We start from the raw sequence: 24589 nt of genomic DNA, 5'->3' as shown, positions 1-24589 counted from the left end.
TTCTCTGGAAAGCCACCAACAAAAAAAGATAATACTCCTGAAAGTAAAAAAAAATGCAGATTCTAGAAAACTGATATTGAAAGAAAATGCTGGAAATATCAGAGCAAGGGTCCAAAACTTAGGATGTTGGCTGTATTTGTATTCAAAGCTGGTGCTAAACTTGACTTGGTATTTCAGGCACTTATTGTTGATATTTAAGATTATTGGAATTTTCCATAATATCTATTGCTCAGTGAAAAAGTTCCTTTATAAAACTCTATTTTATTTGAGGATGTGATCAATTGTAATCAAAGAACTCACTGTTAATTTTTTTTAAAACTCTGTGCATAGTGTTACCAGTTTAGGGCTCTGTCTCAGTGCAGGTACGTCCTAGGACAATCATAATATTCAGAGTCCTCTCATACTCCTTATCCCAGACAAAAGGATATTACTTTGCTTAGTCTAAACTTATTCAAAAACACTCAGTCCTATAACATTATATTATTTCATATCTCATTAACATCAAGTGTTAGACCTCTAATCATAATTTCAAGACATCTCAACTCTGGTCAATCATTTGTAACATAAAATTCCCATTCCCCTTAGCAAATTCAAGAATAACACAAAAAACAACACAAAAATTGTAACCTGACTGCTGAAAAACTTAGTTCACACTAGGTTTTCCTCAATCTCTCCTGCTGTTATCTATGGGTCTTGTAGCTATATGGTAAATCCCCATGTTGCTACTTATTTCTTGATTAACTACTATTTTTATTACTTGAACATAGCTTGCTTTGAAAAATGGCTGCCATCTTAGTGGGATGCAAATACTGAAGGAAGTTACCAAAGCACTGACCAATTGTTTTACAAAACAAAACAATTGTAGAGTTTGATTGCTAAAACTCTAAAATTTGAAAGTTCAATAAAATAAATAAAAATCAATGAATTTGATCAAAATTCTAATTTTACATTGGGCATTTGTGGAATTCCATTACATGAACCAATTTACCAGAATCAATGGTTTAAGAGGTATAAAATGACTAACTATTAAAAACTCAAACACAAACTAAAAAATTTACATTTGTCTACTTAAAATAAATCGATGATAGGAATACAGAATTAGGATTAGGCTATTCAGATTCTCCAGCCTCCTCTACCATTTTGTTAGATAGAAGTTGAAAGGAATCTCATGCATTTTCTTATTTTTGTTCCGTATTCTTTGACACTTCTAACAAACAAAATAGTGTGCGTCTTGAGGTTCAAATTTACTATCGTTCAGTGCTGATAATCCAGATTATATCATGAACATGATTCTCTGTATCTATCCTGCAGAATTTTATTAACATTTCAAATTGCCCCTCAAACTTCAAAGGATTGCAAACAGCATTTTCCAAAATGTACTGTAGCTCTCTAAATCCAATTTAAGTATTCCTGCAAATATTCCTGCAAATATTCCTGCAATAAATGAAGTTACATACTGCATTTTGGCGAGAGAAGGTTACAGGTGAAGGGAAAAGGAACATAACATTCAGGCTCAACCTGGTTTTCTTTCAGAAGGATTAATGAATCTCACTTGGCATTACAAATAGTTTAGTCAGAAATAACAATTTTTTTTACCTCTGTACTCACGTAAAATATATACCTCATAGAAAAAGAAGAAATTTGGCATTGATTGAAACAAACCATAACTCCCAAGCCGTGGGTTAAAACAATGAAAATTAATTTGGTCTAACCTCAATCTGATGTTGATGGCTGTGATATGACACTGTATTATCCCTGGTAGAATCTTTGATTGGTGGCCTGCTATGCTTTCCATCAGTTAAGGACTGCTCCACCTGAAAGTATGATACACCAATTATCTCAACAGCAAAAACAGAATTATAAAGACATTTACAAAAACTATACAATGACTTGTATAATGCAGAAAACATACTTAGAAATTAGGCCAGATTAAAATAGAGGAAAATACAGTCCAACCATTCACGATCCTCGATGGAATTGCAGCATTTGCGAGTTTCATAGAAACATAGAAAATAGGTGCAGGAGTAGGCCATTCAGCCCTTCGAACCTGCACCGCCATTTATTATGATCATGGCTGATCATCCAACTCAGAACCCCGCCCCAGCCTTCCCTCCATACCCCCTGACCCCCGTAGCCACAAGGGCCATATCTAACTCCCTCTTAAATATAGCCAATGAACTGGCCTCAACTGTTTCCTGTGGCAGAGAATTCCACAGATTCACCACTCTCTGTGTGAAGAAGTTTGTCCTAATCTCGGTCCTAAAAGGCTTCCCCTTTATCCTCAAACTGTGGCCCCTTGTTCTGGACTTCCCCAACATCGGGAACAATCTTCCTGCATCTAGCCTGTCCAATCCCTTTAGGATTTTATACGTTTCAATCAAATCCCCCCTCAATCTTCTAAATTCCAACGAGTACAAGCCCAGTTCATCCAGTCTTTCTTCATATGAAAGTCCTGCCATCCCAGGAATCAATCTGGTGAACCTTCTTTGTACTCCCTCTATGGCAAGGATGTCTTTCCTCAGATTAGGGGACCAAAACTGCACACAATACTCCAGGTGTGGTCTCACCAAGACCTTGTACAACTGCAATAGTACCTCCCTGCTCCTGTACTCGAATCCTCTCGCTATAAATGCCAGCATACCATTCGCCTTTTTCACCGCCTGCTGTACCTGCATGCCCACTTTCAATGACTGGTGTATAATGACACCCAGGTCTCATTGCACTTCCCCTTTTCCTAATCGGCCACCATTCAGATAATAATCTGTTTTCCTATTTTTGCCACCAAAGTGGATAACTTCACATTTATCCACATTAAATTGCATCTGCCATGAATTTGCCCACTCACCCAACCTATCCAAGTCACTCTGCATCCTCTTAGCATCCTCCTCACAGCTAACACTGCCACCCAGCTTCGTGTCATCCGCAAACTTGGAGATGCTGCATTTAATTCCCTCATCCAAGTCATTAATATATATTGTAAACAACCGGGGTCCCAGCACTGAGCCTTGCTTTGATATTTACTTACACTTTCAATTTCCATTTATGATATGCTGTTATACAACCAGAAAAATTTACCATAGTGATTTTCCATTAAATATGAAAGTCTAAGTGATTTGAGTCTGTCCGTACATCTTACTTGAATTGTAATTGTAAATTTTAATCGAATATCCATCAGAAATGCAGAATTCATTTTTTTTGATTATTTCACCTTCATACTTAAAATATTCCCCGTGGCAGTATTTTAAAGTTTGATAATATGAAGGGTGGACAAGCTACACACATCAAGTATACTAATGTTACACTCCACATGTCGAACTCAAAGCATTTAATACAAAATGTTCTCCAGGAATGGCGTATTTAATCACTCTCCAATATCAGCAGTACAATTTTCTTCACTCTAATTTCTGGTCCATACCTCCATCTTCTAAAGGCCGTGCACCCCTAGAATGTAGTGTTCAGCACTAAGGACCCTCAACATCCATGACTTGCTCTCTTCTCTATATTAACATCAAGTAAGTGGTACAGGTGCTTGAAGACCCACACTCAGTGATTCAGAAACAGCCTCCTCCCCTCTGCTGTCAGATTTCTGAATGGTTCATGAACCAAGGATTCATGCACAATTTATTTTTGTAATTTATATCTTTGCACTATAATGATGCCGCAAACAATAAATTTCATGTCATGTCAGTGACAATAAATCTGATTCTTAAACCTCCATACTTTTTCTCATATCAAACAGTAGATTTTAATAATTTTTTTTACAAAGATTCTTGCAATATAATTTACGGCATGCAATCTTAAAAACTATTTAATTATTTTGTATATTAAATTTCCCACTTCCATAATAAACTTTTCAGATATAACCTGCCTTTACATGCCTTTGTTCTAATTATCTTGGGTTACTTATTACATTTCTAAATTCTTATTTTAACTTCTGTTAAGGACTAGGGATGTTAATCATTTCTCTTTTCTACTGGTACTGCAAGGCCTTCAGGATGCTTCCAGCAGTTTCTGTTTTTTATTTAAGACTTTTAGAGTTGTCCAGAACATCCTAAATGAGTTCTCTGCAATATTACGCATTAAAAAATTCCAAAGGCATTAGAATTATTGAGCTAATATTATAGTTCCTCACTGTCTTTTTTTTCCTGAAGAACAGCTAAGGGGTAATCCAAGAATAATTCTTAGCAGAGTAGATTGGACACAAAAGAATGGGAAAAAGATATAGTGTACATTGTTTACACAAAGGTGTGGATAGAGACGGGAGCACAAGGAAAACTAAATGAAGTTTTTCCTTCATCTAACTTCCATTCTGTGATTTTGTGATCAGCTCCAGGGTCAATGAAGTAGTGCACCAACTTCATTGCTCTGGACTCACAAAGGATGGATGATTATCTTGAACAATGCAAAGGGCTACAGGTCACTTTGGAACTACTTAGTATCTTCCAGTTGTTTCATGTTCTTAAAACTGACTAGAGATCACCAAAAATAGTTTTATGCTCATTTTAAACTTCGAGGTCAACATACCCAACGCAATCCAACCTTTTTCCTTTCCCCCAAATTGGTATTCATTTATTCTTCTCTATAAATACACGTGACAACTTTATAATGTGCTGAAAGACCATGAAATGAGACAGATCAATGCCACAGAAAGTAGATACAAAATGTAAAAATATAATGAAAATCCTGTGCCTTTCAAAATATGTACATTTTTTTATACAAAACAATAAAATCACTTTCTGAGATTATCCAAGAATGCCAAAGCAGTTTGTGTCTAATAAGAAACCAGAGACCGCTTTTAGATTTTGAAGTACTCAAAGCATTGACATATGGCTGCTCTCATTGAAGTGGAATTAATGGCTGCTCTCACTGAAGTGGAATTATATTTTGAGAAGAAAAACAAAAATGCTTAAGTGATGAAAATTTTGATAGGGAGGATGAAAACACACAATTTGGTTTTGTACAATTCTACCAATCAATACATAGTGAACACTGCCTGGAGTACATCAGTGCTGCTTCAGCAACTCTGAGGACAGGAGGGTTTGTAAGAGTTACACCTTCCACATCAAATAGGAAATAGTTCATAAATTACTGTCGGGTAATCTTAATGCGGCATAGAAACTGAGGCCATGGTTGAAAAGCCATCTTTGGTCAGCCTATAAGAGAGTAATGCAGATAATTATGTTCATCTAATTTTAAGGAAGACACGAAGATCACAGAGGGGTTCAGAAAAAACTATTAAAATAGTTCCATGAATGAGCTGTAAGGTTGGACTGCACAGTGTATATTTGTTCTTCTTGGAAGAAAAAAAATTGAGAAGCAATTTATTTGAAGTGTACAAGAGCGCATCTGGTTTAAACAATGAAAGAAAAAGGTTGCTCCAGTTAACATATGATTATTCCAAGACCAAGCATCAAATATTTTTAAAAGTTTGAACAAAAGATACAAAGGAGATGTGAAGGAAAAGGTTCCTTTTAAAAAATAGACTAATGCATTGGTCTGACTGTAATAATGAGTGGTGGGAAATATCACTCACTGCTTTTAAAACAATATTTAATTGGCACTGATAGAGAATATCTTGCAATAGTCTGGAAGTAGAGTTAGGGAATGGGTTTGAAGGGATCACCATTAAGAGTAGGCATGAATCTACCGGACAGAACACCGCCTTTCTCTAGAATAATGATTCTAAGATTCTACATCAAAACAAATATTTGATTGCAAATCCAACAAATGGCTCCCAGAAGTTTTAAATGCAGTAGAGGTACTGAGCTGTCATCAAATACAAGAGAATAAACTGTGGTAAGTCATGATATTTTATGCAGCACAAGGTGGAAAATACCAAGATGGAAAAGGACTTCAGTTAATCCATCACATAGCGGATATGTCCATCAATTTCTTTATGTGGGTAATATAATACAATAAATTGAAATTTAAATACCAATATACCTTGCTATTATTTGAACTAGAGGTCATCTAAGGAATGCTGATAAACAGGAGGAAATAAACACTGAAGACCTAGTATTTTGAGAATGACTATGCCATGCTAGGGACAATAAAACACAACAAAACATCCCAAGACAAAGACAACATTAAAAAAAAATCACTTTCTTGATGAAAATAATAATCTATACATTTGGAATAGAAGATGACAAGACAATTAAGTTTGGAGTTATAAAAACTGTAACATGCTGCCAACTTCATCTTTCATCAAATAACATTAAAATCTGAAGACAGTTGACAACTGACAGTTCCATTTGGCTTAGATTAAGTGCTATAGAAAAAGATAAAATATGCAAAATCTTTGTATGCCTCAAAATCAAGTAGTAAAAATATCAAATCTTCTTAGTTACATACCAATAAGAAATGATGTGGAGAACAAAATAACTAGTTTCCATAACTAATGTTAGTGCAAGGTACTGAAGATGAAGTGGAGAAGACAGTAAGAGAAAAAGAATTCAAAGTAACAACCACTTAAAAAAATTAAAATAATAGATTAATAAATGACTGGGTACTTGCTCAGAAATCGTAACTCTAGAACAGAGGATTAGGCACTGAAATCATCTCTGAAAAGGTAAATCAAGGCATTAGTCAATAACCTGACAAAGAACTCCTAGAAGATGATCTAAGCTGTGACAATGTGCAATGCCTGGCTAAAACTGGTAAAATCAAGCCATCACCAGCTTTTTTTTTTACAAAAGACATTATAGCAGCCACAAGCAAGGATGTGATAATGCCTAGTTAATTAATAATTATTGGAATAAATTGTATTTCTTTATTGTAATTTCTAGAGTGGAAACAGAGCTTGAATTTTTAAGGTTTATAATTCACATATTAGACATGCTATACCTTAAGGTTTGTTTTGGGATTTTAGATCTGAACATAACTACAGTAAAGTGCCTTTATTCTCACAATATATCAAAAGTTTTTCGTGACAAATATCACATTACATTCAAAATCAATGTAAATTAATAACAATATGATTATGCACAGGCAGATGGAATTACTTTAATTTGGCATCATGGTTGGCACAGGCATTGTGAGCCAGAAGGCCTGTCTTGTGCTACGTTATTATTGAACTAAGGAAACTTTCAGGTTTAGTTCCACGCTTAATTGGGATAAATTATAAGTTTTATAAGCATGAAATAAATAAATGTTAAAGCATTTCAATTTAAACTTAGCCCATTCTCACTGTCCAGAAGTGTACAATTTCAGTGACAAAAATGGTCTCATCTCTGAGCCTGCCTGCATTGCTGCCACCACCATTACAAAACAACCCCCATCGGAAAGTACAGCAGTTGACTGTGTATATGAAATGCTTTAACAAAACTGTTTACAAAACAAAATCAAACTGCCTAGTTGTCACAATGTGTTGAGTGGACATTTTGTTTAAATCAATTTATTACTGTAGCTTCATGAACACAATTTTAAAATTAACTTACTTTACCCAAAATGGTACTTTGTTCAGATGCCTCCTACAATATGCCTTCATTTGATAACTTCTTGTCCCAATAGTCAAGTTGCCACCAATCATTGCCCACTTTGACCATATGCTGGAAAAGGATCTACCAAATTAGCTAATCTGAATTAATACTTGCTTCACCACAACTTCTGTTTGCATTCTAAACACATCCGGTTCAGACCCAAAGATGAGCAGAGATGTTAGATCAGAACTATATCCATCCCATTGCACTCAACATCAATGGTTCATTGCTTCACTTCATCATTTCATATTGTTATATGGAAAAACACTTGCTGCTAAGCAGTCACCCTTTCTCTAGAGAATATATCAATGTCTGTACAAATTTCCAAAGCTATTATTTAGCAAATTTGAATAGGTATTGTTTCAATCTTTCACAATAGTTGATTAAGTCCAAGAACAGCAGCAATCAATGATACCATAGAATTGGCACTGAAAATAAAATCTCTATAGGCTTCCATTAAAATATAGGAATACTGTTATTTTACCAAGTGATAACACTGGCTTTTTTAATATGCAAACTATAATGAATCTAAAATTGAAATAGTTTAGTCTGTTACATGACTTAACAGTTAAAAATAGATCAAATCAAGCACTATTCTGATTCAAACATCATCACAGCAAAGTTAACACTGACCCCAGAAGTTTCGGCAAAGTCCTCACGTGAGGAGCCCAGAGAACCTCTATTGACAGACGTCCGAGCATGTTGCATTTGAGGAGATAACATCTGTAAACTATTTGTCCTAGTAGGCATTCCCTGTCCTGCACTTCCAGAGTTAATTTCAGATGCTTGTTTCCTTGGAATATACATAGAATGCCTCTGTGAACGTGATTTGGAGGCATATGGACTGGGATAATTTAAGTCAAAAGGAAAAGACTCATGTGGAGCAGACACTGAATGTGAATGACCCCCTTCAAGATGGCTAGCAGGAACCTTAAGCTCATCTTCATTTGTTGAATGTCTTGTAGATGGTTTGCGAGTTTCCAGACTTTTATTCATAGCTGGAGGATTCTGTGCCACCCGGTTCTCACTGGATCCAGTTGATAAAGCATTGTTTGAAGCAGTGAGTTCCAAGCAGCTTGAAGGAAAATACCTAGATGACTGATCCTCTCCATGCACTTTCATTTCATTCAGGTTTCCAACCGACCTTGAATCACTCAATGTCCTATATGATTTAGACGGCGTTAAAACTACTGAGTTCTTTGATTGTTGCAACACAGAACCTTGTACGGGCTCTATGTAACTGTGACGGTTGGGTTTCTCAGTTGGTAGAGTTCCAGTTTTATTTTGTGGCATTTCTAAAAATGAATGCCTATTCTGCTGTGATTTTGTATTAGGTTTTAAATATTTTGCACCAGGACCTTCTGCAATCTTCTGATCAGTCTGGATATCAGTTTTAGACTTTGCATGTGCTTCCTTGGACACCAGGCGTGGACTAGGAAGGAGTGGTAAATTAGTGGTGGTAAAATCTTTACTACTAGAGAGATTCTGTTTGGTCTGTTGATAGTCTGGTGAAGGAATAAGAGCAGGGCTGTGTGGGGAAGAACTTTCACAGGAAAGGTTATCATGTTGACTGCTGTCATCACCTCGCTTAACATTGACACCTAGATTCTGCTGATCTCGGCTATCTGATCGAACAGACAGTGATGCACTTTTGCTACCATGATTTCTGAAAAACACAAGGCATTTTTCAGTTACAGAAGAAATGATATTTTATAGCATATGTATTGTATAATATTTTATCTGTTCTCATCTATAATTCAATTTTGACAGAACTACTTCAGAAACAACTTTTCTTTATTGCATTCCAATGCAGGAAAAATTTCATTATTAGCAGAATTATTAAACAAATAAAAACCCTTGCATGGTTCTAATGCGATAAAAGAAAAATAAGCTTTTGGTCTCAAGTCAGATTATATGGAGAAAAAAGGAAGAGATGCAGTAATTTTGAGGGAAAGAAATCTAGTGTGTGCATCCTTTCTCCTTACTCACTCACGATACCAGATAATCATTGACTGGGCCAGCATTTACTTCCCACCTTGAACTACCCACAGATTAAAGACAGTTAAGAGTCAATCATACTGCTCTGGGTAATTACAACAAAATTTTCTTCCCAAGGAAATTGGTGAACCAGAGTGATTTTTGCTGAGACTTTTTTTTTTGCCAGATACAATGAAGTTCAATATCCCAACTGTCAAGGCAAGATTTGAACTAGCATCTCCATATTAACAGACCAATCTCAGGATATCAACTTAAAAATAATGCCATATATTCCACAAGTAAAGGAATGACTGTCAAAGCCACAGCTTCCAGTTCATAAACTGGAGATCAGTTATGTAATTAAATGCAAAAATCAGTAACACGTACTGTACCTTTATTCAGTTGTCCCTTATCCTCCCCAAGTTGCGGCGGTTCTATAATAAGCTAAATACCAAATTTTTTCTAAGACTACAAAGGTATTTGCCCAGTAGCTTGTCAAATAAACTTTTAATGGCAATGAGATAAACAAAGGTATTTATGGAATTCCAGGGCACTGGGCAATGATGGCTTAAAGACATGGTTCCATTGAAGGATGGAAAGAAAAAAGGATACATTAAGTAGTATGTATTTACTGGAAAGCTTACAACCATTAAGGGAAGGAGGCAGGTGGATAATGTGCAAAGAGGTATCAGACATGAAGATACTTGGATTACAAGGATGAAGTTCTTCACTTGGTTTTGGAGCATGGGAAACAACGCCATTACAAGAGAGTGGGAAGATGCATTATGGTAAACAACAAATCAGGAGCAGTTTAAGAGACTGAACAATTAAATTGGAATTTAGCTGTTTAAAAAAAACAGAAAAAGATGCAAGCACATGAAAATACAGGAAAATTGGCTTTAGTTGATTCAAGTAAAATTAGTTCATTTTACAGAAGCATATTTAGGCAAACTTTGTGGCAAAAAGTACCATGTAAAAGAAATTCAGCTTTCTGAGACTGGAGGCAAGGTTGGGAAAGATTTGATTCAAACTCAGTGATGAAAGGAAGACAGCAAGTAAATGAGTCCGAAAAAATTTCAGTTGTGGGTCATGGTAGTTAAAGGAAAATTGTCACACATCCAATATTAAATTTCATGTAAGAAACATGTAGGTAAGAAAGTAGTTCAAGAGGTATGTTGAAATTGATTCTCACAGCTTGAGTGCCAAAGAAAGGTACACAAGATTTCTGAGAGAAAAAAAAATGGAGAGTCTAAGGCAGAATGTAGTTCAGGAAGTTTGCAATTACCAGTGTAAGGGGGCGAGAGGGTGTTAAGCAGTTTTCATATTTAAAATAATTGTTCAGTGGCAAGCAATTTTATCAATGGGAGAACACGACACAACAGTGAAATGGTCCAGAAAACATTATTAAGAAGGTCAGCAAATTAGAGGAAAAATTGGATTTTTATATCAAAGTATTACTTTTACCTATTTTCTGCATGATGAGTTTTCCTTTTAGTCACTCGTGTTGGGGAAGTACCACTAGATCTATCCAAAAGTCTCTGGGTCTGGAAAGCAGTGTGGTTCAAGCACTGTTCTGTTAGGTATCTTTCAGATGGATTCAGTTTCAGCAAATTCTTTGAGGAAAGAAACAAAACTGATAGTAAATGTATATCCACATGGAATGCTCTTTACAATTAATTAACATGGGTAGCACAGTAGCATAGTGGTTAATGTAATGTTATAACAGCAATAGCGATCAGGGTTCAATTCCTGTTGCTGTCTGCGAGGAGTTTGTATGTTCTCCCTTTGACCGTATGGGTTTCCCCTGGGTATTCCAGCTTCCTCCCACATTCCAAAGACATAAGGTAGGGTTACTAAATTGCGGGCATGCTCTGTTAGCACTCAAAGCATGGCAACACTTGCTGGCTGCCCCCAGCACATTTGGAATGCGTTGCTCTGATACAAATTATGCATTTCACTGTTTGGTGTGATGTACATGTGACAAATAAAGGTGATCTTTAACCATTTAATCTTTAACCTTTGAATCAAAACATATAAAGAAAGACATAATCTAATGTTTATTTTTAATTGAAAATTGCACTCTGCTTACAAGAGGCCTTTAGAGAAAATTACCTTTGTGAATAACCACTAAGAATGCAAAGAAATTATGATAAATATATGTCATATTTCTTGGAACCATAATACTTTTAGAATGGCCAGAACTATACAAACTGCAAACAAAAAAATCAAATTTCACATTAGTTACATACCTTCATGAGGTCTAGCGTAACTCCACTAATAACACCCAGGTATCTTCTTTCCAGAGTTTGAGGGTGGTTTACAGCAGGAAACTATAAACAAAAGGGTTAATCAAATCATATTTTTACAAGAGAAGCACAAAAAGGTACAGGTAGATTTAATTAAAATACTTCATGGCATTACATATCTTTATTAAAATTCATACATTACATGACATAGAATTAAAGTAATTAGTGAAACCTCTTGTCTATTAACTAAGATCAGCTAAAGGTACAAAACGATTTTCTTTTAATTTTTGCTTTAAAAAGCCTTAACTCCTCAACTTGTATAGAGAATCAAACTTAAATATACAAATGTAGTTATACAAACAGTCAAAACTATCCACTTAAACAGGAACTATGTTTTGCTAGCCAAAGAAACATTGCATGTACCAAAATAATTCAGCATTCCCAGATTATGTTACCAGAGTAATTCATGCAGAAGCTTTTAACAGAGATGGTTGCTTGATCACATAAGCAAAATTATTCTGCTCAATGTGATTATGAAGTCATTTAATAAAATTTCTGACAGCGTATCATGACTTATGTTAGAGTGATATAGAATTAGTATGGCTGCAAGAAACTAACTTCAATCATGTAGCACCCTCTCACGTTAACAACAAAATTACTGTTGGGAAAAGATAAAGGCATAGGTTATAATTTGTGTTGGGCACGTGGCCAAGTGGTTAAGGTGTTCGTCTAGTGATCTGAAGGTTGCTAGTTCGAGCCTGAGCTGTGGCAACGTGTTTATATCCTTGAGCAAGGCACTTAACCACACATTGCTCTAGTGTCTGTGCAAGGAGTGGCGCCCCACACAGACTTCCAATTTGCGCCTTGTAAGGCATGAAAATGCCTGACGCAGGCCTGTCATGGGCTGAGTCGAGGTTCCCCCTCCCCCTTTATAATTAGAGTTATTATTTAAAATAATACAGGATCACAGAGCAAAGGAGGTGATAATTTTGTAGTAAACTTATTTCTACCAAAAATTTCATGCCAAACATTCCAGATCACAACACCAGATTGCATAAGTTATCCCCATATCATTCCTGGTTCTTTTTCAAATGATATTAAACAATTCTCTAATGTTCAGAAAGAGATCCTCTCTATCATCTATTAGAACACCACCTAAACTGTTGTCTAAAAACAACCTAGCTTCAGAAAATTTCAAGTTCAAAATTCAAAGTAAATTTATTATAAAAATACATACATGTCACCATATACTACACTGAGATTCATTTTCTTGCGGACATTCACGGTAAATACAAGTAAACACAACAGAACCAATGGAAAATCATACAGAACAGACAGACCAACTGCCAGTGTGCAAAAGACAACAAACTGTGCAAATACAAAAAGGAAAGAAAAAACAAAATAATAACAATAATACATAAATAAGCAATAAGCTTCGAGAACATGTTGAAAGGTCTTTGAAATTGAGTCTGTAGGTTGTGGGAACATTTCAATGATGGGTTAAATGAGGTTGAATGAAGTTATCCCCTCTGGTTCAAGAGCTTGATGGTTGAGGGGTAAAACTATTTCTAAGCCTGGTGGTCATATCACCTCCTGTACCTTTTTCCTGATGGCAGCAGTAGAAGAAAGCATGGTCTGGATGGTGATAGACTGAGTTGTACCCACAACTTTTTGTTGGCTTTTCCATTCGAGGGCGCTGGTGTTTCCATACCATGCCATAATGCATACAGTCAGTACCCTCTGCACTGTGCGTCTATAGAAGTTTTAGATAACATGGAGAATCTTCATGAACTTCTAAGTAGAGATGCCTTCTTTGTTGTGCTCCTTTCAAATTCTCCACCGAATAGAAGTCCCTCATGCTTGATCTTTGTAAATCCCTAAGAGCTTAGCATCTTCCTAAAATTGGTCATTACTTCCTTTCAGTTATCCTTTTGTGTTCTATACCTCTATATACACAACTATCCTTTTTGCACATAATTTTTCCAAATACCTTCCCTACTTATCCCGTCACTTTTAACAGTGTTAACTGTTGCCAGTCCTGCAGGCCTTTTAAAATGTTTAATTATTGCATCTATTCTTACACTACTAATCAAATGCATTAGTTCCTATGACGATATATTAAATTTCATCTGCTGTGTTCTTGACCATTTAGCAGGATACACTCAAGCTACTACTATCATCTTCATGACTTAGTAAATTTTCCAGCTCTGTATTCAGACTGTCCCATGTTGCGAATGCCCGACTTATGAACACCCATATACACTCAATGGCCACTTTATTAGGTACACTGTACACCTGCACATTAATGTAAATATCTCATCAGCCAATCATGTGGCAGCAACTCAATGCATAAAAACATGTAGACATGGTCAAGAGGTTCACCTGTTGTTCAGACCAAACATTAAAATGTGGAGGAAATGTGATCTAAGTTACTTTGACCGTGGGGAGGTTTTGAATAGCTCAGAAACTGCTGATCTCCTGGGATTTTCACACACAACAATCTCTAGAGTTTTTAGTGAATGGTGGCAAGTTTGTGGGCAAAGTTGTCTTGTTAATAAGAGTGGTCAGAGGAGAACGACCAGGCTGGTTCAAGCTGACAGGCAGATGACAGTAATTCAAATAACCACACATTGCAACAGTGGCATACAGAAGATCATCTCTGAATGCACATGTGTAACCTTGAAATGAAGGGATACAGCTTCAGAAGACTGCAAACATTTCTCAGTGGCCTCTTTATTGGCCTGGATGGAAGGGGCCCTTGAGCTTTCTCGCGGTAGCGCTCGTTGAGGATGTGCTCAATGGTGCACTGGGCTGTATCCACTACTTTTTGTAGGCTTTTCCTTTAGGTACTGGTGTTTCCATACGAGGCTGTGGTGCAATCAGTCAGGATACACTCCATGGTGCATTGATAGAAGTTTGTCAAAAGTTTTAGATGACGTGTCAAACCTGCACAAACTTCTCAGAGTAGAGGCTTTCTTTGAAATGGCATTTATATGCTGGTCCCAGGACAGATCCTCTGATGTGATAACTCCCAAGAAGTTAAAGTAACTGACCCTCCCCACCTTCAATCCCCTAATAAGCACTGGCTCATGGAACCCCAATCTCATCCTTCTGTAGTCAATAATCAGCTCTTTCGTTTTGCTGACATTGAGTAAGAGTTTGTTGTTGGTTTGGCACCTCCCAACTGGATGTTCAACCTTCCTCCTGTGATACAGCCAACAATTGAATTGACTTTATTACTTACATCCTATACATTATATATATATATAAAATTACATCTTTGACTAAATGTCCGATGTGCAATTACAGCAATTTATAATAAATATAATGTACAACAGTATAGCCAACATAACACAGAAATACAGTCATGTCAGCATGAATTAGGCATCTGATGGTCTGGGTGGAAGAAGCCTGCTGGTCCTGGCTTTTATGCTGTGGTACTATTTCCCGGATGGTCACAACTGGTAGTTTGTGAATGGGGTGACACAGGTCTCCAATGATCCTTCGGGCCTTTTTACACAGCTGTCTTTGTAAATATCCTAAATAGTGGGAAGTTCACATCTACAGATGTGCTGGGCTTTCCGTACTTCTCTCTGCAGGGTCCTGTGATTGAGGGAAGTACAGTTCTCATACCAGGCAGTGATGCAGCCAGTCAGGATGCTCTCAATTGTGCCCCTGTAGAAAGTTCTTAGAATTTGGGAGCCCATACCAAACTTCTTCAACTGTCTGAGGCGAAAGAGGCACTATTCTGCTTTTTCACCACACAGCCGGTATATAGAGACCACGTGAGATTCTCGGTGATGTTTATGCCGAGGAACTTAAAGCTGTTCACCCTCTTACCCGCAGATCCATTGATGTCAATAGGGGTTAGCCTGTCTCCATTCCTCCTGTAGTCCACGACCAGCTTCTTTGTTTTTGTGACATTCAGGGAGAGATTATTTTCTTGACACCACTGTGTCAGGGTGATGACTTCTCTGTAGGCTGCCTCATTATTATTTGAGATTTGGCCAACCAGTGTAGCATCGTCAACAAATTTAATTAGCAGATGGGAACTGTAGGTGGCGACAGTCATAGGTATGCAGAGAGTAAGGGAGGAGGTTTAGTACACAGCTCTGAGGGGCACCTGTGTTGAGGGGCAGAGGGGCAGAGGTGAGGGAGCCCACTCTTACCACCTGATGGCAATCTGACAGGAAGTCCAGGATCCAGCTACACAAAGCGGGATGAAGGCCGAGGTCTCTGAGCTTCTTGTGGAGCCTGGAGGGAACAATGGTGTTGAATGCTGAACTGTAGTCCAAGAACAGCATTCTCACATAAGCATCCCTCTTCTCCAGATGTGTAAGGACAGTGTGTAGAGCTGTGGCTATTGTGTCATCTGTCAATCGGTCGTGTCGGTAGATGAATTGTAGGGGGTCCAGTGTGGGTGGCAGCATGCTGCAGATGTAGTCCTTGACCAGCCTCTCAAAACATTATTGAGGTGAGTGCAACAGGACACCAGTCATTCAGACATGTTACCTTGGTCTTTTTAGGTACAGGGACAAAGGTGGATGTTTTGAAGCAGGAGGGCACTCTACACTGGGAGAGGCAGAGGGAGAGATTAAAAATGTCTGTAAACACACCTGCTAGTTGTGCCGCGCACATCCTGAGTATTCGCCTTGGTTTGCTGTCTGGTCCCGCGGCATTAAGAGTTGTTCTTAGCCTCAATTATAAGTATGAAGCAAGTACAGCAGGGGATTAGGCACATAGGCTTGGGATGCATTTGCTGATGGTGATTGTGGAGGAGATGTTGTTGCCATTCCTTACTAAATGGGGTCTGCAAATGCAGAAATCAAGGGTCCAGTTACACAAGGAAGTATTGAGATCTAGGTCTTGGAGCTTATTGATTAGTTTTGAGGGGATGATAGTAATGAATGCCAAGCTATAGTCAATGAAGAGCATGCTGATGTATACATCTTCACTGTCCAGATGTTCCAGAGCTGAGTGGAAAGCCAATGAAATGGCATCTGCTATTGACCTGTTGTGATTGTAGGCAATTTGGAGCAGACCCAAGTCCCTCCTCAGGCAGCAGTTAATATGTTTCATGAACAACCTCTCAAAGCACTTCATCAGGGTGGATTTAACTGTTACTGGATGATAGTTATTAAGGCAGGTTACCACGTTCTTCTTGGGCACTGGTATGATTGAAGCGGGGTTCTGAGTTGGAGGATCAGCCATGATCATAATAAATGGCGGTGCAGGCTCGAAGGGCCGAATGGCCTACTCCTGCACCTATTTTCTATGTTTCTATGAAGCAGGTGGGTAATTGCTGAAGCGAGAGGTTAAAGATGTCAGTGAACATTCCAGCCAATTGATCAGCCCAGGTCTTCAGCGCTCAGCTAGATATACTGTCTTGGCCAGATGCTTTACATGGGTTCACCCTCCTGAAAGATGCTATCATGATGGCCACAGAGACTGAAATCACAGTCATTTATGTTGAATCACAAACAAGAGAAAATCTGCAGATGCTAGAAATCCAAGCAACACACACAAAATACAGGAGTAACTCAGCAGGCCAGGCAGCATCTATGGAAAAGGGTACAGTCGGCATTTTGGGCTGAGACCCTTCATCACGACTGGAGGGAAAAGAGATGAGAAGTCAGTGTTAGAAGGTGGGGGAAAAGAAATACAAGATGGTAGGAGATAGCGAAACTGGGAAGGGGAGAGAGGTGAAGTAAAGAGCTGGGCAGTTGATTGGTGAAAGAGACACAGGGTTGGAAAAGGGGTAATCTGATAGAAGAAGACAGAAAGCCATGGAAGAAAGAAAAGGGAGAGGAGCTCAGAGGGAGGTGATGGGCAGGTTAAGGAGATGAGGTATGAGGGGGAAATGGGAATGGGGAATGGTGAAGGGGAGGGGGGTTATTACTGGAAGTTCGAGAAATCAATATTCATCAGGTTGGAGCTACCCAGACGAAATACGAGGTGCTGCTCCTCCAGCCTGAGTGTGGTCTCACCGCAACAGTAGAGGAAGCCACAGACTGACATGTTGCAATGGGAATGGGAAGTAGAATTGAAATGGGTGGCCACTGGGAGATCCCAATTTTCCTGGCAGGTGCTCGGCAAAGTAGCCTCACAATCTATGTTGGATCTCACCAATATACAGGAGGCTACACCAGGAGCACTAGATACAGTGGATGACCCCAACAGAATCACAGGTGAAGTGTTGCCTCACCGGGAAGGACTGTTTGGGGCCCTGAATTGTAGTGAGAGAGGAGGTGTAGGGGCAGGTGTAGCACATGATCTGCTTGCAAGGATAAGTGCCAGGAGGGAGATCAGTGGGAGAGAAGAATAGGCAAGGGAGTCGCGTAGGGAGTGATCACTGCAGAAAGCAGAAAGTGGGAGGTAGAGAAAGATATGCTTTCTTTCAGGTTATGAAGACACACAGTCCTCTTTTATTGTCATTTAGTATTTCCTCCGGTGTGATATCACAAAACACAGGACAGATCAAGACTGAAAAAAACTAACAAAACCACATAATTATAACATATAGTTACAACAGTGCAACAATACCATAACTTGATGAAGAAGTCCATGAGAACAGTAAAAGTTCAAAGTCTCTCAAATGTCCCACGTCTTACGCAGACGGGAGAAAGAAGAAAAACTCTCCCTGCCATACCCAACCACTGTCCGAATCTGAGTCATCTGAAAACTTTGAGCTCTGATCAGCTCTCCAACACTGAGTACTGAGCGCCATCACTATCCGATCGATTTGACCTCCATCTCGGTCGCCAACAGCAGGCAAAGCCGGGGATTTTGAGGCCTTCCCTCCGAAAGACTCCTGACCACGTAGTAACGACAGCAACAAACAAGTGTTTCAGAAATTTTTCCAGGTATTCTTCTGTGCTTTCACGTCCATTTCCATCAAATCAGAATTATCCACGGCCCCTATTTAACGGATACGATATCATTTTTCACCGGAGGGCTGCGCACACATGGCACGCTGCTTTCTCTCCTCCTGCTTGGTGGTGGGATCCTGTTGGAGGTGGCTGAAGTTGCGGAGAATTATATGCTGGACGCAGAGGCTGGTGGGATGGTAGGTGAGAAGAAAAGGAACCCTATCCCTGATGGGGTGGTGGGAAGATGGGGTGAGGGCATTCTTGCGTGAAGTGGAAGAGATGCGGTCGAAGGCAGCATTGATGGTGGAGGAAGAGAAGCCCCTTTCTTTGAAGAAGGAGGACACCTCCTTTGTTCTAGAATGAAAACCCTCATTCTGAGAGCAGACGTGGCAGAAACGGAGGAATTGAGAGAAGGGAATGACATTTTACAAGTAACAGGGTGGGGGGAGGTATAATCCAGGTAGCTGTGAGAGTCAGTGGGTTTATAATAGACTTCAGTAGATAAGCTGTCTCCAGAAATAGAGACAGAGAGGTCAAGAAATGGAAGGGAGGTGCTGGAAATGGACCATTAAGTTTAAGGGCAGATGGAAATTGGAGGCAAAGTTGATGAAGTCAACAAGCTCTGTATGGGTGCAGGTAAAATTGGGGAGTAACGCCAGTGTAATCCGCCAGAAAAAGCGGGATCTCCCAGCAGCCACCCATTTTAATTCCACTTTCCATTCCCATTCCGACATTTCAGTCCGTGGTCTCCTCTGCAGCCGGAATGAGGCCACACTCAGGTTGGAGGAGCAACAGCTTATATTCCATCTGGGTAGGCTCCAACCTGATGGCATGAACATCAATTTCTTGAACATCCGGTAATGCCCCCCCCCCCCACCCTTCACCATTCTCCCTCGCCTCATCTCCTTACCTGCCCATCACCTTCCACTGGTGCTCCTCCCCCCTTTTCCTTCTTCCATGGCCATCTGTCCTCTCCTTTCAGATTCCGTCTTCTCCAGCCCTGTATCCCTTTCACCAATCAATTTCCCAGCTCTTTACTGCACATCCCTCCCACCCCCTGGTTTCACCCGTCATCTTGTGTTTCTTCTTCCCCTCCCCCATCTTCCAAAATCTAACTCAGCTTTTTTGCACCAGTCCTGTTGAAGGGTCTTGGCCCAAAATGACAACTGTACTCTTTTCCACAGATGCTGCCTGGCCTGCTGAGTTCCTCCAGCATTTTGTGTGTGTTGCTGTCATTTATGTTGCTTGGTTTTACTTTGTAGGAGGTGGTAACATTCAAGCCTTGACATAGCTGTTGAGCATCCTTCAGTGTTTCAAGTTTGGTGCAGATTTGCCACTTTGCTTGTGAGATGGCTTTCTGGAGGACATCTTGTACTTTCCTGGGTTGCCAGACTTGAACGCCACCTACTTAGCCCTCAGCAGATTGTAGATCTCTTGTTTCATCCACAGCTTCTGGATGGGGAAGACTCTGAATGGTGGGTACACACTTATCCACAAGTGTATTGATAATGTCTGGACAACCGTGGCATATTCATTCAGGTACTTTGATGAGTCCCTCAACATGGCCCAGTCCACCAACTTCAGGTAAACCCATAGCCACTCCTCTGCCTCCCGTGACAACTTCCTTGTTGTCCTTACCTCTGCTGCTTTGCTTTTTAACCTCTAGCTGTATGCATGTAAAAGGAGGTCAGTCAGATAATCAGATTTCCTGATAAGTAGTGTAGCAGTGGTTGAGCGTGTTGGGACAACTAGTGTTGCAGGTGAAGTGCTGATAGTAACTGGACAATGATTTCTCCAAGAAATCCTGATTGAAGACCCCGACAAGAATGTGAAAGGCATCAGACTCGATATTTAATCCACTCTATCATTGCCTTTAAATGACTAATAAATTTATTTTGCAACAATAAAACTCTTTTCAGAAGTTCTTATTAAGAAAAATACCAGAATCCTCACAAAATTCAACTTTTTCTTTTAAGTTCGCCATTCACCTCAACCAAGCTTGTCAGACAGAACTTGTCTTCCATATGACTGTTTTTATTTACCACAAACAACACTTAATTTAGTCCTTGATTAGAGTATCCAGAGGTTTCTTGATAACCAGGCTAACGTCACCTGGTTTATGTCCATTCTGTTTTCTGAGCTGGGATCCACATTACCCTGCCAGGACTTCCATAATCAAGAGAGACAAAAACTGTGGCCATATCCACACTTAATTTTCTCTTCATCGATATATTCAACATGGGCATGTAGTTTCTACCAAAATGAGGTTCTATCACTGAACCATGTTTACCTTCAACAATCGTGTCAAAGCAAAGAGGCTGTTTTTATTTATGGTTAGAAGTTAACTGGATTTAAGATATATTTTCATTGGTTAAGTTAACCATTAACATGCTTGTTTACGCTTGATAGAAGCTGGAAGCTGGGGTCTGTTTAAAGATAAGAGTATGCCTTGATCAGCCAGTTTCATAATCCACTGTCTACTTTTGAAATGCCCGGTTCACTGCCGTTGCTACTGTGCAATCGAGAATCTCCGGAGGGAAGGCCCCAAATCCTCGGCTTTGCCTGTTGCTGGTGGCTGGGGCTGGGGTCGAAGCGCTCGGCAGAGATGGTGCTCGGTGTCGGAGGGCTGGTTGGAGGCTTGAAGTTTTCGGACGACTCAGAGTCGGACTGTGGTCGGGTGCTTCCAGGATGCTGCATCGGCAAGTTTGTGGCGCTGGAAGAGAGTTTTCTTCCTTCTTCCGTCTGCATGAGATGATGGGACTTTCAGGAGAGTTTGAACTTCTTTTACCGTGCCCATGGCCTGTTCTTCATCAAGTTACGGTATTATTTGCACTGTTGTAACTATATGTTATAATTATGTGGTTTTTGTCAGTTTTTCAGTCTTGGTCTGTCTTGTGTTTCTGTGGTATCACACCAGAGGAAGAGTGTATCATTTCTTAATGCATGCATTACTAAATGACAATAAAAGAGGACTGTGTGTCCTCATAATCTAATCTAACCTACACAACATGGCTGGAGTCTGTAGTACATAGGAATTATTTGCCTTCACTTCGTTTACACCGTTACAAAGATCACAAAGAAAAAGAAAGAAAAAAATTTAAAAATATAGCTTTGGCAGATATAATATGATATATTTCAGAGTTATTTGATGCCGGATTGGAATGACAGCTGTTTGAAGTATAATTTTCCATACTGAAAACTTTGCCAAAATGATTTACTGTATTTTGTGACCCTGCCTTCCGCCTACAAATCAAAACAGCATTGTTCAGTAAGTGGGAACATCATTCTTTAAAGCTGAACATTTTTTATTCTTTTTGGTGCGGAGTCAATTAATAGGCAGTAAATTACAGAAGATCATAATATTTTGCTGGATAGGTCAATTGTCCATAATTGGGCTCCCTTTGTAGTTAAAATCTGACAGCTCTTGCGTTACAATGCACTTTTAACAGTGGGGAGCGTTTTTTCTAAATTGCAGTGGCTAGATAATACAATTCAAAAATAATGTTAATAATGCCCTCTTCATAAACAATTCAAGTTTTTTGTTTGGAATATCATTTTGATGATGACAGTGATGTAATCAGCAATAAAAATAAACTTGAATGAGATGGGTGCAGTAACTATATAAATTATGTATATAACTAAACCCAGTACTAATAGAGCAAAAATATTGGGTACTCCAAACAACAAATGATACGTTAATCTAAATATATATTGTATAGATTCAATAAAGTAACATGATCAATAAACATAAGCCAATCTTCTCCAGTTTGCAGTTAGAAAACTGCACCTTAAAGTATTTGATTAGAAGAACTTAAGATAAAGACCGTAAGACATAGGAGCAGAATTAGGCCATTCAACCCATCAAGTCTATTCCACCATTCCATCATGGCTGATTTATTATCCCTCTCAAATCCATTCTCCTGCTTTCGCCCTGTAACTTTGACACCCTAACTAATCAAGAGCCTGTCAACCTCCATTTTAAATACACCCACTAACTTGGCCTCTACAACCACCTGTAGCAATGAATTCCTCAGAATCACCACTGTCTGGCTAAAGCAATTCCTCCTCATCTCTGTTCTAAAGGGACAATCTTCTATTCTGAGGCTGTGCCATCTGGTCCTCGATTTCCTCACTATAGGAAACCTGTTCTCCATATCCAATCTATCTAGGCCATTCAATATTTGATAAGTTTCAGATGAGATCCCCTTTCATTCATCTAAACTCCAGCAAGTACAGGCCTAGAGCCATTATACTTTCCTTATAAGTTAACCCTTACATTCCTGTGATCATTCTCATGAACCCTTTCTGGATCATCTCTAACGCCAGCACATCCTTTCTTAGATAATGAGCCCAAAACAGCTCACAATATTCTAAGTCCAGTCTGACAAATGCCTTGTAAAAGCCTCAGCATTACATCCTTGCTTTTATATGCTAGACCTCTTAAAATGATTGCTAACACTATATTTGCCTTCCTTACCAACAGCTCAATCGGCAAGTTAACCTTTAGGAAATCCTGCACTCCCAAGTCTCTTTGGACCTCTGATTTTTGAATTTTTTTCCCTATTTAGAAAATAGTCTATCACCAAAGTACACTTCTCTACTTTATATTCAATCTATTACTTCTTTTCCCATTCTAATTTGTCCAAGTCCTTCTGCAGATTTCCCGCTTCCTCAACACCACCTGCACCTCCGCCTATCTTATCACTTGCAAACTTGGTCACAAAAGCATCAATTCAGTCATCCAAATTATTGACATATAATGTGAAAGAAACAGTCTCAACACTGACCCCTGCAGAACACCATTAGTCACCAGCAGCCAACCAGAAAAGGCCCCTTTACATCCACTCTTTGTCTCCTGCCAGACACTAATCTTTTATCCATGCCAGTATCTTTCCTGTAATACCATAGGCTTTCATCTTGTTTGTCAATCTCAATAAGGTCATAGAAAAGGTAGCTTTGCATAGATTCCTTGCTAGCTTTTGAATCTTAAGTTTGATTTCAATATTTTTAAACAGCATACCCGTAGGCCGTGAAAGCGAGGATTACTGTAAAACAGCTTCATCTGCTCAGATGGCAGTGGTCCCAATACTCTCTGAATTGTGTAAAGTTGATCTATTTCACTCTCTCCTGGAAAAAGTGGTTGCCCATCACTTAGTTCTCCAAGAATGCAGCCCACAGACCACATGTCAACAGCCTTTCCATATGGAGCTCTGTAAAGGAAGGATACAAATATAACAAAATGACTTATCTGGTGTCATATTAGAAAAGCATAGCGTTCCCTTGATCTTCTTTGGGAGGGCTTGGGGACAAAGAAACTGGTGGAAGAAAGAGCCTGACAATTACCAAAGTATAACATCTTGATAACTTTGTGTTTTTTAATATTAATTCCTACTCTTAAACTTCACAGAGCATTGGCTTACTTGACCCCATCTTTCCTTATAAAACAACTCCCCCACTCTCATGTGATAAATCAATCACTTGCATCTATATTGTATAATGCAGAACACAAAGCAAAACTGAATACAATATTCCAGATGTTGTTTATGGCCAGTACAGCTATACCTGTATTGGACTGACTTTGCAAACCACTTACAAGAAAAGGCAACATATCTTTTGGTTCCCCAATTTGCTTGCTGTATCCAGGTTTTACTCATTTATTGTGTTTCAGCACTCTGTGAAAAACCATTTACAATTATATCACAATTATTAACAGAAAAAGGATAACCTCACACACTTCCACACTGTGATCCATCTAGCAATTTCCATCATTAACTTGAGTGTATTCTTTGGCAGGTTTTTTGCATTCTCCAGTTCATCTTCCCTTTTAGTTTTGTATTGTCAGTAAACTTTCACATAGTATTTTCAAACAAGTCATTAGATTACAAATATCAATTTGTGGTGCTCACTAGTAAGTCAATCTTAAAATATCCCATTTAATCTTGATCTCCTTTTATTTCTCTGAATTTATCCCCAAGGTAGCATATGGAGTCAATAAACAGATTCCATATGCTACCTTTGA

At 38.9% G+C, this 24589-nt stretch overlaps 1 protein-coding gene across 3 annotated transcripts in view; it reads right to left on the bottom strand.

Moving 5' to 3' along the window:
* cdkl5 (cyclin dependent kinase like 5) overlaps positions 1-24589 on the bottom strand; it is a 221695-nt gene that overhangs the window by 25188 nt on the left and 171918 nt on the right. For all 3 annotated transcript variants that reach the window (XM_063051074.1, XM_063051075.1, XM_063051076.1), the window contains 5 exons: positions 23591-23780; positions 11705-11785; positions 10920-11068; positions 8112-9144; positions 1713-1814 (listed from right to left, as the gene is read on the bottom strand). In XM_063051074.1, the coding sequence (XP_062907144.1) occupies positions 1713-1814; positions 8112-9144; positions 10920-11068; positions 11705-11785; positions 23591-23780 (1555 nt within the window). The remainder of the gene's footprint in view (positions 1-1712; positions 1815-8111; positions 9145-10919; positions 11069-11704; positions 11786-23590; positions 23781-24589) is intronic.

This window comes from Mobula hypostoma, chromosome 6, assembly GCF_963921235.1.
Source record: "Mobula hypostoma chromosome 6, sMobHyp1.1, whole genome shotgun sequence".
Lineage (NCBI taxonomy): Eukaryota > Metazoa > Chordata > Chondrichthyes > Myliobatiformes > Myliobatidae > Mobula > Mobula hypostoma.
The sequence above is the reverse complement of the archived record's forward strand: the minus strand, read 5'-3'. Positions and strand labels throughout refer to the sequence as shown.